This window comes from Notechis scutatus, chromosome 13 (assembly GCF_049901735.1).
Source record: "Notechis scutatus isolate UNSWTSFEM ecotype Mainland chromosome 13, rNotScu1.2, whole genome shotgun sequence".
NCBI classification, from domain to species: domain Eukaryota; kingdom Metazoa; phylum Chordata; class Lepidosauria; order Squamata; family Elapidae; genus Notechis; species Notechis scutatus.
Window position 1 is genome coordinate 11,192,872 of NC_142021.1, and position 17,203 is coordinate 11,210,074.

The 17,203-nt window shown below is 43.6% G+C and overlaps 1 protein-coding gene across 3 annotated transcripts in view; it reads right to left on the reverse strand.

The window, feature by feature from the left end:
• Positions 1-17,203, reverse strand: part of AACS (acetoacetyl-CoA synthetase) — a 47,786-nt gene that overhangs the window by 14,460 nt on the left and 16,123 nt on the right. For all 3 annotated transcript variants that reach the window (XM_087942983.1, XM_087942982.1, XM_087942981.1), the window contains exons 6-13: positions 16,460-16,574; positions 15,375-15,456; positions 11,435-11,582; positions 10,272-10,352; positions 4,655-4,779; positions 3,628-3,692; positions 2,147-2,269; positions 478-591 (exon numbers count right to left, since the gene is read on the reverse strand). In XM_087942983.1, coding sequence (XP_087799109.1) covers positions 478-591; positions 2,147-2,269; positions 3,628-3,692; positions 4,655-4,779; positions 10,272-10,352; positions 11,435-11,582; positions 15,375-15,456; positions 16,460-16,574 — 853 coding nt within the window. The remainder of the gene's footprint in view (positions 1-477; positions 592-2,146; positions 2,270-3,627; positions 3,693-4,654; positions 4,780-10,271; positions 10,353-11,434; positions 11,583-15,374; positions 15,457-16,459; positions 16,575-17,203) is intronic.

The following is a 17,203-nucleotide window of genomic DNA, read 5'->3' on the forward strand; positions in this document are numbered from 1 at the left end:
GATCCTGAGTTTGGTGTTTTTCTTGCAGATGTTTCATGACCCAAGTACATAACATCATCAGTGCTAGAAAGGTTTGCTCTCTATTTATATATAGACAACTAGCTTGTCCTGACTGTTGTTTTCTTCTTGGTGGTCACTTGATTAGGCTTTGATTGACCGAGTTGGTAGTTGCTTGATTGGCGGTATTGTACTGGGGTATAAAGCAGAGAGCAAATCCCACTCCCTTCTAGCACTGATGATGTCGCCTACCTGGGTCACGAAACGTCTGCAAGAAAACGGAGGAAGAGAAGAAGTGAAGGCCACCAAACAGGTCCCGCTCCTGTGGACAAACCTTCTCCATCAGGACAGGAGAAAATTCCCAGTTTGAGAAATGACCTTCAGATGTTCCAAATAATTTGTTCCACTTTTCACTGCTCTGATTTGGAAGAAACCATCCGAGAGAAGTCCAGGAAGGTGAGTTGGATCTAACGGACCTACCTTGCTCATTCCATGCTTCTACCGCCATTGCAAGATTCCGTGCCTGGATCTCGCCTTTGTAAACTGGGATGGTGACATTATGACCCATAAAACACGAAACTATATCGGTGCCTCCTAAAATGAGAGGGGCCAGAGAGAGAAAGAGAGAGAGAAAAATAAAGAAAAAGAGGGAGAAAGAGAAAGAAGAGAAAGAGAGGGATGGAGAGAGAAAGAGGGAGAGAGAGAGAGAGAGGGAGAGAGGGAGAGAGAGAGAGAAAATTTTATCAGGACAGTTCACCAAAAGATCAAGATTCCTACGTCCAATAAGCAAATTTTGTGTATAATTAGAAAAAAAATTAGACTGTGAGGACTTTTTTTATCAAATGTATTTTATTAAAATGCTTATGGAGTAAAAAATAATCTATTTTTTAGTTTTCTATTTAAGATACATTCATAATTTAGTTCATTCAGCATGAAACGGAGCTTAGTTATGCAGCACGAGGCTGCATATTCTGCAACATTTACATTTTTTGGGAGGGGTTAAACTCATTCCATGAACCCAAGCTCTGCAAGCTGAGATAACATGCCCTGCATGGACGCATTCACGCAATTTCACAGTAACCATGGGATAAATCATAAAACACCGTTCAGGAATATTCCTTTATCCCGTTGTTTTGCAAATCTGTGTACACTGCAAACTGCATGACTGTGTACACCGCAAATGCATCTGTGCCACAAGGCTCTAAGCGTGAGGAGGAAAAGCAAGCAGTAAAAATGAAAGGGAGGCCTTCTAAGGAACGTATAAATGTAATATTAAAGGGCACCTGTCATTTCAGATCCATCATGGCAGCGCCTGTTAGTGGGCATCCACTCACCTGCTGCCCACCACGTCCCTCACCTTGTATCCCTGGCGCATTACCAGCAATGGGACTGTCGCTGAGTCAACAGCGGGTCAGAGGAGGAGCTGATGCAGGAGAGAGAGATGACAGTGGCTGTCCTGCCCCTGGTGGAGACTGGCTCTGAGGGAGAGGAGGAATAGCTGACAGGGAGTGGACGTGTGGCTCCGGAAGTTGTGGAGGAGGCTGGGGAAGGGCAGAGGCCGGCTGAGCAGTCAGAGGAGGACCTGGGTCCATCCCCTCTCCATCCTAGGGCACGCAGGGAGGAGAGGATAAGGGAGAGACATGGTCTACTGGGGAGGAGAGGGCCTTGATCCTCTTCATGGGCTGCAGCTGTGACAACTGAATAAGAGGACGGACATGCGTACGGGCGAGTGCTGGAAACAAAGCTTGGAAATATCTCTAGTTTATGGTTCCTCTCTGAGTTTGGCGTCCTTCCCAGTGTGTGTTCTGTTACCTGTGGACGTCCTCCAGCCCTTATCTTGCCTGGTTGTGTTGCTTTTTTCCTTCTTGTAACTGTTTGTGTGGGAGTTTTTTGTCTTCCGTCAAGGATGTTCGGAGCTTGGAAGCAAAGTGAAGGGATAAAAGGGGCTTCACCTTTTTTCTGTGGCTGTGCTTGTTTTGATACCAAGGCGGGTCATCACAGTGGCTCTTTAAAAATTACAATTTAAATCAAGTGGATTTAAATCAAGCCTTTTTTACTAGTGATTTAAATCGCGATTTAAACTGACTTGATTTAAATCAAATCCACCCTGCTTGTACCTGCACAAGTCTCGCACGTGGCTTTCTGGTACCTGAAATGGAGCCCAGGAGGACACTGCTCTTGATGTGCTTGTAGACATACTCATAACTTTGAGGCTTGAGAGGCGACCCGGTGGACAAGATGGTGTGGAGGGTTTGAAGATTGTGGGTTTCACCTTGAGGAGAAAACACCAACGGCGTAAATCCAGGTTCATCCTCCCTCCCTCCATTACAACAGTGTTGTGAGGCTTGGAGAGCAGCACACTATCTGTTCTGGTCGAGGCTTCCCCCAAAAGCACTAAGCAGACTCTTTCTCCGGGCAAAACCCCTTTTATTAAACGAAGGTGAATTTCTTGCATTCACCTTCAGCCAAAGGCCTGGCAAATAGTCTTTCAAGGGTGCAATTAGGAGCACAGACCTTATCTAGCCTGGAGAGCTGCCAAGTAACTATTTCCAAACACAGTGCTGACAAGGAAGGACTCGGCACAGAGACTCTGAGATGCACAGGCAGATCTTCACACCGCTGCAGTGAACGGTTTCCTGCAAAAGCCCCCTCCCCTTTTGTTCCTCTTTTAATCCCTATGGGAGGGGCCATTCACTGTCTACCTGTGGCCTTACTCCCACGTCGACCCTGAGTTCGTAATTGTTCTTTTCTTTTTGGCAGCTCTGTGCATGCGCAGGCTAGGAACCGGCTCCAGAAGCTCCCCCGCCTCAATGCTGTCCGAGCCCAAAGGCAGCTGAGGACTGCCAGCCTGCCCTGGCCCCATCTCTGCCTCTGAAGCAGAGCCCTACTCCGAGCCTTCCTCAGCCTCCATGTTCCTCCCCAACCTCCTCACTATCTGCTGCCAGCTCCGCTAGTCGTCAGCAGACCACAACACCATAGAACCAGTTGTGGTGAGGCTGATCTGGCCTGATCACAGCTGGGGCTTCCAAGCGTTGAAGTCAACAACTTTTGATGGACTCCCAGATTCAACCAGGCCAAGTAGAATCAACCACCATGGGGAAATTCTAAACTCAGGCCAGTAGACTAAAGGAACACAAGAGGTCTCATGCCCAAAACATTTCAAAAGAAGCTCACATGGTGCCCACTATACTCAAAACGTCTCACCACCTCTTCAAGGGGCCCACAAATGTTTCAATCCATGGCTTACAAGATGGTGAGAACGTCGCCATGACATTCCACCATGTCAAGTCCAGCTTCAAGCCATGCCAAAGCCAGAGCTCATGGTTAAGTGCACGTCTCATTATCTTGAGACTTGCTGATTGGTTTTCTATTCATGCAGCTAAGATCCTGGCTTGCGATAAGGTAGCGACTCCTTGGAAATATTATGGGATGGAATGAGAGATGGGCAGGAGGGAACTAGGCTCCAAAATTGAAGGGAAACAAGAAAAGGGTGACCAGGTTCAGTCACTTTGGCCATAACATGGTGGTTATCTGGGTGGTTATGGACCACGTGTGAATTAAGCCAAACCATGGTTGAACAAACCACAGTTTTGTGTGATGCAAAACCCCAACAGGTGCCTTAATACTTACATGGCTTCAGATTCTTCTCTTCCAGCACTGCCAACCACTTGGCACCCGTCCCAAGGATGGTAATCCTGTGGCCAGAGAAAAACAATCCTTGTTTATGGTTGCTAATCTCAGCCATGAGTTTCTTCAAGGAATCTCAGGAAATTAATTTCTACTGCCAAGTGAAGGATTTGCAGAGGGGAACACAAACTTTTAAAAAAAAGTTTGAAAAGCTTATACACACACACACAGCCTGGTTTTCTCTCATCAAGATGTCCCACCAAGGTCCTCCCAAGATCCCAGTTAACCCTTTTCCAAACATCTATAAGCTACACGGAGAAAGAATTCCTCTTGGCAAAAAGTAGTTTCCTATACAAGGGGTAGATCTGAAGCAGGACACGTGACCACCATGTAAAAAAATTTGCAACAAATCAAGGAAGGTTCGCCTCCCTCAAAGGGCAAGCCTGATTCTGCTTCTCAAAGCTACTTCTCAAAACTCCAGCTGAGCAAGAGATCTTCTCATTATCTAGGAGGACTTCCTCGATAGGAGGTTAAGGTATTGGGATTTAAGAGCTGACTAGATGTAAAGCTGATGCAATGTAAGGCTGATGCAATGAAGATGAATCAGCATGGGTATTGCCCTTTTAAAGACTAAGAGTGGGTCCACAGATGTATTTACCTCTTTAACAGGTGTCTATATAAAGGCAGCCATTAGAGGGAGTTTTCTCTCTCCTTGTGTCTGGTATTCATTGCAAGTTCTCTGTGTAGAGTTAAGATTGAGTGCTTGTCAGGTATTTTGCCTACCACATATATTTCTGTATATGTCTTGTATATAAAACACTGTTAAATGTCTAAACCTCTGTGTGCTGTGTATGGCTCCTGGGTTTTCTCATAATAGTAGTCACACTGCAAACACTCTTACAAGTTCCTTGTCATCTTCTGAAGCCTCATCAACTTTGTTTATCAATACCTTGAGAGACCAAACCCTTTGAAAACACACCAGGGTCCATTATAAGACGCTTGGCCAAGGCGGGGCTGATGGTTTACGTACCCTAATCGATCCACCAAGTCCCACAAGACATTGGGCGAAGGAACCAGGGGGGAGCCGTCGTACAGGACCACGGAGGCTCCCACCGCGAGAGCAGACACCAGCCAGTTCCACATCATCCAACCGGTCTAGGAGGGAAAGAGGACAATTAACTTACATAGATCAGTTTGTCAAGAAGGTCGCGAAAGGGGATCATGTGACCCTGGGACACCTCAGCTGACATAAGTACACGCCAAGCATCCAAATGTAGATGTCAGCCTTGGATGCCATTTTTTACTTGGAAGCTTCGAGGCTGCCACATTCAGTGCCTGGGAATTTGGGAGTGGGTAGGGGTGGGATCCGACCGGCATAACAACTGGTTTGGGGGAGCGCGCACATGCATGTCAAACGTGCACCGCACGAACATGCGCTCTATCAGTTCCGGCAAGCATTTACCTTCTCCAACTGGCACTCAGCTGTGCTGCGCAAAGCAGCTGAGGAGGAAAACGGGGGCCACTAAAGGAATGAATCAGCATGGGTATTGCCCTTTTAAGACTAAGAGTGGGTCCACAGATGTATTTACCTCTTTAACAGGTGTCTATATAAAGGCAGGCATTAGAGGGCATTTTCTCTCTCCTTGTGTCTGGTATTCATTGCAAGTTCTCTGTTTATTTACTTAATTTATAGAGCCTGGGCGGGAGGGCCAAACAGCAGACCAAAACCTCGTCCCACGAACCAGTTAAATGTCTGCTGCTCTTTGGAGCTACCAGTTCTATAGAACCGGACCGAAATGTTAGGATCCCACCCCTGGGGTGGGGGAGGATTTCACAGAGAGGTAGAAGATTAGACACAACAACATTCTTTCTCAGAGAGTCAAGGGCAAGCTGCCCTGCACTTGAAGGGGGGTGACTGGAGGGATGTCTCCAGTTGGGATGATTTGATTGGACCATGTGATGGATTGACAGACGCAGGGGATGGATCTTTGATTTCTGTTTTGGGAAGGGAAAATCCAGAACTCTCCGATTGGGGTTTTCCCGGATGTGCCAATATGACAACTCTAATAAAGTGGAACTTTGAGGAAATGCTTGTCTCGGAGTTCGTTTATTTATTTAATTTATATTGCCGCCTATTCGCCCCTGGCGACTCGAAGCAGCTTACAGAATGTAAAACCATATTTAAAATTTAAAAAAAAAACTAATAAAAAAGAATCAAATAAATTAATAAAATACAATAGAACAAAACCTGAAAAAAAATACATAAATAAATAAATTACCCCCCCAACTCCCACCCCCTGCCCTGACAACAACAGATCACACGAGCCATTTGATGGGCTCCATCCCGCTCTGGGTTCCCCAGGCGGCCTGCTGGCAGAACTTTCTTGGGGTTGGAGCTGGTTAGTTGGAACGCTGACAGTAGATTAGGTCGAAAAAGCTGTTGATTTTTCGTCTGTTTTTAGACCTGCAAAGAAACGTGGGGGTTTTTTTTTTGCACATTTCTGAGACACCCCCACGCAAAGCAAGGTGCCATCAGCCGAGCACAACCTACGGCTCATAGGCTCAGCATGATGTAATTTCCCAAGTCACTTGCAAAGCAGTGCCCCCTCCTCCCCGCTTCCGCCCCCAGGCCCAACAACCAGCCTTTCCAGAATATTCCAGAAAATATCCTCTGGAAAGCTTCCATGCTATTCTTTATACAGACAGGTGAGTTCCAGAGGTGGTATTCAGCTGGTTCTGACCGGTTGTGGAGAACCGGTAGTGGAAATTTTGAATAGTTCGGAAAACCAGATGCCACCTCTGACTGGCCCCACCAACCCCATCTCTTCTCTGCCTTCCATTGAGTCCCAGTTGATCGTCTGGGTCTCCTTTGGTTGCCCTGCACAGGAGAATGGAACTGGAAAGCAGGTCGGTGGGGTGGGGAGGAAGTGGGGATTTTGCAGTAACCTTCTCCTGCCACGCCCACCAAGCCACGCCCACAGAACTGGTAGTAAAAAAATTGGAATCCCACCACTGGAAGGAAGACAGGAACGAAAGGGGAAGAAGGAGAGGAAAGAAGAGGGAAGGAAGAGAGGAACAAAGGGAAGGAATCAGAGGTGGTATTCAGCAGGTTCTGGAGAACCGGAAGTGGAAATTTTGAGTAGTTCAGAGAACCGGCAAATCCCACTTCTGACTGGCCCCGCCCCATCTATTCTCTCCTCCTGACTCCCAGCTGATTGGCTGGGTCTTCTTTGGTTGCTCTGCACAGGAGAACAGAGCTGGAAAGCAGGTTAGTGGGGTGGGGAGGGAATGGGATTTTGCAGTATCCTTCCTCCTGGCCACGCCCACCAAGCCACGCCCACAGAACCGGTAGTTAAAAAATTTGAATCCCACCACTGATAAGCTGAGAATTTTAGGGGTTAAAATGTACTTGGAAAACTCAGATCAAGCTTATCGGCGAGGGGAGACAGTCATTACTGGTAGTGCTTGTGTCAACGTTCCAGGAAACCTCAACTCCAATCAATAACTCTGAGGCAGACATCTTCTCAAAGGTTCCTTTTATTAGAGTAGTAAACTGGCACATCTGGGAAATCCCGAATCTGAAAGTTCTGGGTTTCCCTGCAATAAGTAAAAAATTATAAATCCACCCCCTGCACCCATCATTGAATCACAGGCCTCAATCTCCATCCATCCCAACTTGAGACGTCCTCTCACCCAGGTGCAGAAATGACATGACCTTGACTTAGAAGAAGAATGCTATTAGGTCTAACCACATACGGTCCAAGAAATTCTTCCCCCTCCCATTTTTCCAGGCTCAAGAATGTGGCAGCGTGGAAACGCCAGGTGCTAATACGGCTTCCAATATGACACCTTGACTTACAACCGCAATTGAGCCCCAAATTTTTGTTGCTAAGTGAGACATTGGTGAAATGAGCTTTCCACAACCTTTCTTGCCACCGTTGTTAAACGAACCACTGCAGTTGTTAGTAACAGAGTCGTTGAGTGAATCAGGCTTTCCTTGTTGACTTCGCTTGTCAGAAGGTTGCAAAAAGGGGATCACTGCAACTGTCAAAAGTACATGCCAGTTGCCAAGCATTTTGATCACCTGACCGCAGGAAGGCTCCAAGTGTAAAAACAACTCGTACGTCACCTTTTCCCATCCTGTTATACCTAATGAACAGTTCTTATGTCGAGAACTCTTGTCCTTTTTTTAAAGTATCCACATGCAGTTTTCAACTTATGACCAGTTCATTTAGTGACCATTTTAAATGATGTGTGCAGAAAAAAAGGGATTTACAACCGGTCCTCGCCCTTACGACAATTCAAGTGTCCCTGCAGTCACATGACCAAAAAATCCAGGCATTTGGCAACTGTCGCAACATCCGGAGGTCACATGATCACCCTTTGGGCTACCAACAAAGTCAAGGGGATTTGCTTAACAACAGAATGATTCGCTTAATGACCACCGTGATTCACTTAATGACTGTGGCAAAAAAAAAAAGATCATACAATCGAGCAGGACTCACTTAACTGCTTAGTGTCAGACATTCCAGTCCTAACTGTGCTCGTAAGTGCTTTATAAAACGCTAGTAAGGCCACACCTGGAATACTGCTAGTTTGGTCACCATACTAAAAAAAAAAAGAGGTTGAGACTTTGGAAAAAGTTCAGAGAAGAGCAACGAAGATGATCAAAGGCTGGAGATTAAAATTTACGAAGAAAGGCAGCAGGATTTGGGTCTGGCTAGTCTAACGAAAAGAAAAACTAGGAGCAACATGATAGCAGTGTTCCAGTATCTGAGGGGCTGCCCCAAAGAAGAGGGGGTCAAGCTATTCTCCAAAACACCTGAAGGCAGGACAAGAAACAATGGATGGAAACTAATCAAGGAGAGAAACAACCTGGAACTAAGGAGAAACTTCCTGACAGGGAGGACAATTAACCAGTTGGAACAGCTTGCCACTAGAAATTGTGGGCGCTCCATCACTGGAGGTTTTTAAGAAGAGACTAGAGAGACACTTATCTGAAATGGTAGAGGGTCTCCTGCTTGAGCAGGGGGCTGGACTAGAAGACCTTCAAGGTCCCTTCCAGCTCTATTTGATAGATAGATAGATAGATAGATAGATAGATAGATGATAGATAGATAGATAGATAGATAGATAGATAGATAGATAGATAGATGATAGATAGATATGTAGATAGATATGTAGATAGATGATAGATAGATGATAGATAGATAGATAGATAGATAGATAGATAGATAGATAGATATGTAGATAGATGATAGATAGATAGATAGATAGATAGATAGATAGATAGATAGATAGATAGATAGATATGATAGATAGATAGATAGATAGATAGATAGATAGATAGATAGATAGATAGATAGATAGATAGACAGGGATACATAGACAGACAGACAGACGGACAGACAGACAGACAGACAGACAGACAGACTGACCGACTACTGGACAGTCACTTGTCTGAGATTGTATAGGCTCTTCTGCTTGAGCAGGGAGCTGGACTAGAAGACCTCCAAGGCCCCTTCCAGCTCTATTCTATTGCATTGTATATTCACTCATAGAATACTCACTTTTAAGACCGTCCACGGATAAACAAACGCTGCCATTTTAAACCAAAAAACTGTGAAGCTTCTGCCACCTGCAGGTAAGCCAATTGGGAAAATAAAACAACAACAACGCGCAAACATTTCCAAGATTGGGCTTATTTATCCCCAGAGGGGCTTATCCGCAAGTATATGCAGTAAATTGATTTTAATCTGCATTTAATCTTGGGCTAATCCAGTCTGGTCTCCTTGGCGGACGAGGGAGGATTACCTTGAAGATGGGAACGTTGCACAGACAGTGCACCTCAAAAGGATGCCCTGTTTGAAGACTTTCATCAATTTAATATTTGTTTTTATGGAAAGAAAAAAGGCAACATAAACAACCATCTGCAGATGAGGCAAAAGAGACAATCAACCAGCCCAAAAAGAGAATAAAAAGACTCCAGCGCTTCTCCGCCAGCAATCAGTATCCCAGATCAAGCATAGATTAACTCCAAGGTTAACTTCAGACCATCAATCAAGGAAACAATCCTCCTCTCAAAATAGACAACAGCAAACAGCCCAACCAAAGAATCTTTAAGATCACCCACCTTCATGGGGCAAGCCACTAGAACAGGGGTCCCCAAACTTGGCAACTTTAAGACTTGTGGACTTCAACTCCCAGAATTCTTAAAGTTGTCAAGTTTGGAGGCCTCTGCACTAGAATATAAACTGACAGCAAACAGCACTCCTTACTAACACTGATGATGTTACCTAGTTGGGTAATGAAACATCTGCAAGAAAACAAGCAAGCTGAGAGTACCGCGAATCTTATAGTCCTCCTTATCTTCTCTTCTTTTCCTTCTCCGCCACTCCACAAACCCCATTCCCTCCTAGCACTGATGATGTTACCTAGTAGAGTAATGAAATGTCTGCAAGAAAATCACCAAGTCCTCTTCCTCTCAACAAAACCCATCCCTTCTAGCACTGATGATGTTACCTAGTAGGGTCATGAAATGTCTGCAAGACAACAAGCAAGCTCAGAGAGCACCAAGGCTGACCTCGTCATGTCAGCCCCCAAGCTATGAATATTCTCCTTTATTAAAGAAAAAAAAAATCACTTGCCGTGGTATAGTATATGATGACGTCATTACTGCTCATGTTCCCGTGAAGGATATGTTCTTTCAGGTGCTGAATCAAAGTCCCCTGCAGGGACAAATAATAATAATAATAATAATAATAATAATAATAATAATAATAATAATAATAATGATGATGATGATGATGATGATGGAAAGAGCTTAAATTGCATTAGAAAACTAAAATGAAAATTTAGTTTAATTTACATTTGAATTAGCAAAACGGAGCCAAGCACTCAAATAACTATTTTGCACACTGAATATTTCACAATGATTTCAGAGCATTAAGCTTTCTCACAGTCTTAGCCTAGGTGCACGGGGCCAAATTCTGAAATGGCCCCAAAATGGTACGAATGTGGATAGAGAAATCAAATGGATCCATTTGAGGTTTCAATCCAGGGCAAAACCGCTTATTTTATTCATTTTCATCCCATCTTCTTTGTTTCTAGAAAGAACTCGAGGCAGCGGATATATCCCATATCCTAACTTCCTCCTCCTATTTTCCACACAGCAACGATCCCACTGGCCAGCCACCCAGCTGGCTTTCGTTGCTAAGGTGGAACTAGAATTCTCTGTCTCCTGGTGATTGGCCCAAAGTCACCCAGCTGGCTTTATTACATGCCTAAGGTGGCGCTAGAACTCACCCTCTTCCGAGTCACCCAGTTGGTTTCCCTTCCTAAAGCAGGATTAGAACTCACCATTTCCCCAACTAACGTATTTCAAAATATAATTTGCAACTTGACATGCAATTCTTTCAATGTTCTTAAATCTTACAAAAGTGACCACACCTCTCTATCACGTGTGTTAAATTATATCACCATGCGTTTCTCCCGTACTCCAAATATCCATACATTCCATCTTCCTCCTTCCTCATTTAACGACCCCATAATCCTTTGCAGGATGGAGTCAGGGCAACTCAACGGAGCTAGCAGAGTATTTGAATGGCCGGATGACTTTCCTGTTGCCAATGCGGAGTTTTGTTTGGCAGAGCATCGTGCCCAGAGAGAGAAACATCTGCCTCTACCTAGGATTGAACCCACAGCCTCCTGATTGTGAGTCGAGAGCTCTACCTCTAGGCCACCGTGGCACTCCTAATAGCCCTGCGTTCCATGCCGTACATGAAATTATAAATAAACAAGGGACACTCACCCCTGCAGAATGCACCATGCATTTCGGGGCACCCGTCGTGCCTGAAGAGTACATGATGAAAAGTGGGTGGCTGAAGGGGAGCTGCTCGAACTCCAGCTGAGGCACGTGGTCTCCCTTGCCTGTTCCAAGAAAATCTTCTAAAAACACGCTGAGCGGAAAAAGGAAGGAAAGGGGGTGAAAATCCGAATTCCATATGACTAAGATTTTTCTATAATCCATTAATGGTATTGATTAGCCCTCGGTCCATATCAAAGGGCAGAGTTCCAGAAATACAAATTATTAATAAAATCTGATAAAAAGCAAATTTAACACGGAATTGCATAAAATACAATTTAAAATGAAATTGGAATAACACACAGTCTAAAATGAAATTGGAATAAAATACAAGAATTTAAGATTTAGATAAAATATTTTTTTCCCAACATTTTTTTATTTCAATCTACATATAACAATACATTAACAGTGTGGCATAGATATATCATACATCTCTCATTGCATTATATTCATATTAATTCATACTTCTTCAATATTTATTTTCAACCTTACTCTCTCCAAATGCCTATCACCATATCAATTAAACATACTTAATAATTCCATTAGGTATTATTGCCAGTCCATTAGGTACTGCTTGCCATTCATTTGGCAAGCAGTGTGGTTCCAGGTTTCACATCTCAATACAAACATGACCATAGTTACCTATTCATTTTATTTGCTTAATTTCATATTGCGTCATTATTAAATATTAAGCTTATCTTATCCAATCCCAATTCATGTTCTCATATCTTATTTTACAATATTATCTAAAATTCTCATCACAATTCTATGTTCATTTATTCAATTCCAAATCCTAATATATCTCCTTCCATTTTTCTTAGTATATTCTCATATCTTATTTCACAATGTTATCTAAAATTCTCATCTCCTTTCTATTATCATTTCTCATATTATTATTTTTTTCGTGTCACATTTGTCATTTTATCAATCCTTATCTGTAAATATAGTTGTCCCCTCTAATTAATAATTCGAGCTAACCACCTTCATTCTTGCTTAATATCAATCTCCCTATTTGTATAAAACAGATTTTTCTCAGATTCCGCATTATATTTTCTCTATGAATCATCTATCCATTACAAAATACAATTTTCAACATATTCTTATACATCCCAACTTATTACCTTGCGGAATCCCCTTCCTTATCCCTTTTTTTTTCACCCATTATGTCTCACTCTTTGAACAACGTACCTTCTTTTCATCCTTGTTTGTTTCCTGTTCATCTTTATTTTCTGGTCCTTTCTCTTAATTCCTTTCCTCCCCATTCTTATTCCCCTCCTTTTCTCATTCCAGTTATTAAACTTTTCTGTCTCTCTCTTTTGATTTTTCCTTTGCACTTCCTTTTCCTTCTTTTCCCCTCTCTCTTTAACCATTTTCTGAACCATTCTCCCTTTTATCATCCCATCAGACCACAAATTTTTAATTCTAATTCTTTCCCCCCCTGCTTGAATAATTGTTGTTCGTTTTGTTCTTCTAAGTTGGCTTCTTCTTTATAGAACTCCTCCCCATCTGGTTTATTGTGTTCTTGTGTATGATGAGTCACCATTTCTAATTTCTGTAATACATAATTACACATTTCAAGTTTGATTTTTATCATGTCCCTTGTATCTTGCATATCCGATCTTATGTCTTGTAAGTCCAGTCTTATATTGACAAGTAGCTCCTCCATTATATCTTCTCCTTTTTTCTTTTTCTTTCCTCTTCCTTAATAGTTGAAATCCTCTTCTTTGATAGATATATTCAATCTCAGAGTCCAGTAGTATCTTATTTCAGCCAATATCTTTTGAGTTTATTTTCAACAATTCATACTCTTGAGTCTTTATTCTGAATCTTCTAATTGACCTCCCAACTGTTTCCCAAATTATCGGGTGGTTCTATGACAATAATAAAGTTCCTTTTATTTTCTTTCAAGTTCCAAGATCCAAACTCTCAAAAAGACCAGACGCTCGTTTTAAAATGGATTAAAGTTTTCCTGTGCCATCAGGTGGCGCTCTTGACTCTTTTTCTTTTTAACTTTCTTTATTGAATATAATATTTTTATTAAGTTCGCTAATTTCAGTCATTAGCTATTCTTTTCAACACACTCAATTCCAGCATTTAGTTATGCCCTTTAAGTGCCCACAGTTCAATATATGTCCAGTTTAATTTTTAATCCTTTGTTGTGTTAATGTATTTTCCTTTAAATTTCTCCTCCAAATCAGTCCAATAGAATAATCAAATCCAAATTTAAACACCAATTTCTTTCTCACTTTCTCTAGTTACCACTTCCACACGCTTTCCTCCAAAATAGCCCCTTAATTTGATACCGGGGTACCTCAAAAGCGATGTCCTTTGCCTGGGTCACACTCTGCTCGCTACTTCTCTCTCCAGCACAAAACTTAGTTTCCCGGAGTGTTCTTTGTCTTCGTGGTGGCCATTTTAAGACCACCGCTGCAACTTGCCTTTGGGAGGGATTTTCCTGTTAGGGAGGAAGGTTGAGGCTCCCCTCAACCTCCAGGCGATTTCCCCCTTCTTCACCACCCCACCAGTGTGGCTCCGGTCCCGATCGGGACCCTCCAGCAAGTGAGCTCGGGCGAAACCACACTCGATCTCTGATTCGCACCGACTCCGGCAAGGAACAAACCGGAAGTCCAAGATTTAGATAAAATATGATAAAATTATATTATATTAAGATGTTTCTATTCAACCGTCGGCACGCCAAACCAGGGTCAACCTAGGGAACTAAGAGACTCCCAAGCTAACACAGGAAGTCCTCCACTTACGACCACAATGGAGCCCCAAATTGATGCCATGTGAGACATTTGTTAAAAGTCAGTTTTGCCCCATTTTACAACCTTCCTGGCCACTGTTGTTTAAGTAGAATCTCTGCAGTTGTTAATTTACTCACATAGTTGTTAAGTGAATCTGGCTTCCCGATGTACTTTGCTCATCGGAAGGTCACAAAAGTTGGATCACATGACCTTGGGACACAGCCGCGGCCATAAATACAAGTCATTTGCCAAGCGTTTTGATCATGTTGTTAAGTGTGAGAAACGGTCATATGTCATTTTTTTCCCCACCGCTGTTGTAAATTTTAATGGCCATAAACAAACTGTACAGATAGTCCTCCACTTGCAACCATGTTTTTAGTGACCGCTCAAACTTATGACGGCACTGAAAAAGGTGACTTGAGACCGGTCCTCGCACTTACGACCGTCACAGCATCTCCTGGGTATTTTGGCAACCAGTGTGTTTTGCAGCATCCCCAGAGTCACGTGATCTCCATACCTGTCATGCCCGTCGGAGTCTGACTCCGAGGGAGAGGAGGAACAGCCGACAAGGAGTGGAAATGTGGCTCTGGAGGTTGTGGAGGAGGCTGGGCAGTCAGAGGAAGACCCAGGCCCATCCCCTCTCCATCCTAGGGCATGCAAGGAGGAGAGGATAAGGGAGAGATGTGAATGGTGTGGTCTATGGGGGAGGAAAGGGCCTTGATACCCTTCATGGGCTGCAGCTGTGAGAACTGGATAAAAGGACGGACATGCGTATCGGCCAGTGCTAGAAACAAAGCGTAGAAATATCTCTAGTTTGTTGTTCCTCTCTGAGTTTGGCCTCCTTCCCAGTGTGGGAATATCTGTGGATCTCTTCAAGCCCTTATCTTGCCTGGTTCCCTTAATTGCTTCAGTGTGGTTTGTCTTGTTTTTGCTCTTTATAATTTATAGGCATTTTTACTTTAAACGGCATTTCCTCCTTTCCGTAACTGCTTGTGGGGGAAGTTTTTTTTGTCTCCAGTCAAGGATATTTGGAGCTTTGAAGCAAAGTGAAGGAATAAAAGGGGCTTCACCTGTTTTTGTGACTGTGTTTATTTTGCATCCCACCCTGGGTCATCACAATACCCTTCAAAACTTAGTACCTGTTTGGGATTCTGGAAATATCTATGGACTCTTTTGAAGATACATAGGGGATGACAACGACTTTTCTCAGATCCGGAAGTCCTAAAAGGGGGAAAAAAGGATCAGAAATGCAAAGATTATCAAATAGCAACAGTACTTAAGACTTATATGATGCTTCACAGTGCTTTGCAGGCCTCTCTAAGCAGTTTACAGGGCCAGCCTCTTGCCCCCAACAATCTGGGTCAGGGTCGAACTGACAACAGTGGGCAGAGTTAGCCTGAAATGCTTCATTGTAATCAGTGCACAAGCATGGATGGTTGGATGGGAGGGAGGGAAGGAGAGAGGAAGGAAGGAACGAGGAATAGCAGTAGCATTTAGACTTATATACTGCTTCTTAGTGCTCTAAGCGGTTTACAGAGTCAGCTTCTTGCCCCCCAAAATCTGGGTCCTCATTTTACCCACCTTGGAAGGATGCAAGGCTGAGTCAACCTTGAGCCACTCAGAATCGAACTGTTGGCAGTTGGCAGAGTTAGCCTGCAATACTGCATCCTAATCATTGTGCGAAGGAAGGAAGGAAGGAAGGAAGGAAGGAAGGAAGGAAGGAAGGAAGGAAGGAAGGGAAGGAAGGAAGGAAGGAAGGAAGGAAGGAAATAACACTAGCAATAGCCCTTAGATATTTACAGCCCTCTTTAAGTGGTTCACAGAGTCAGCCTGTTGCCCCCAACAATCTGAGGCCTCGGAAAGATGGAAAGCTGAGCCAGTCAGGATTGAACTGCTGACAGTCGACAGAGTTAGCCTGCAATGCTGCATATTCTAACCACTGCACACTATGGATGGATGGAGATAGGAAGGAAGGAAGGAAGGAAGGAAGGAAGGAAGGAAGGAAGGAAGGAAGGAAGGAAGGAAGGAAGGAAGGAAGGAAGGAAGGAAGGAAGGAAGGAAAAAAGAAGGAAGGAATAGGCTAAGCTTATACATTGCATTTAAACTTAATACAGAGTTCCTCCTGCCCCAACAAGCAGAGAGAGAGAGAGAGACACACAAGGGAGAGAGAGAGAGAGAGAGAGAGAGAGAGAGAGAGAGAGAGAGAGAAGGGCAGCCAATTTACCTTTGACGACACTCTGAAGCTTTTCCAGGTGGTTGTGGCGTTTCCCGTTGTAGATGACGGCTTCGACGGAGAAGATTAGCTTGGGTTGAATTTGGGAGAACCGATCCAGGACGCCCTGTGGGGTGGGGAGATGGTAAGGGGGAAGCAGGCATTAGCAGAGAATTCGACAAACTTGGACGAACAGGGTTGGCTTTTATTTATAGTCCTCGACTTGCAACCATTTGAAGCTGCAACAGCCCCGGAAAAAGTGACTTTATGTCCGTTTTTCACACTTAAGGGTGAATATGTCATTGCCCAGAAGATCATGGGTTACCCTCTCCCCTCTTTGGAAGAGCTTTATAGCCCCTGCTGCCTCAAGAAAGTTCAAAACATACTCAAAGATCCATCTCATCCTGGGCACCCTTTTTTTGAACTATTACCATCTGGCAGATGGTACAGAATAATAAAAACAAGGACAAATAGGCTGGAAAACAGCTTCTATCCCAGGGCAGTAGCTCTGTTGAATTCTGCTGTATAGTGCAGTGTTGGTGCGGTGTCAGGGGTTTTCGGTTCAATGTGTGGAGGGTGAAGGATGTGTGTTTGTGTTTATTTTCATGGTCATGACGTGCACTGAAGATGATGTTTGATTTTGCTGTACAAGGTGCAATGGCCATCAAGTCAACTAAACTAAACTTACGACCTTTGTAGCATCCCCTTGATCATGGGACTAAAATTCAGATGTTTGGCAACCGGTTCATACTTATG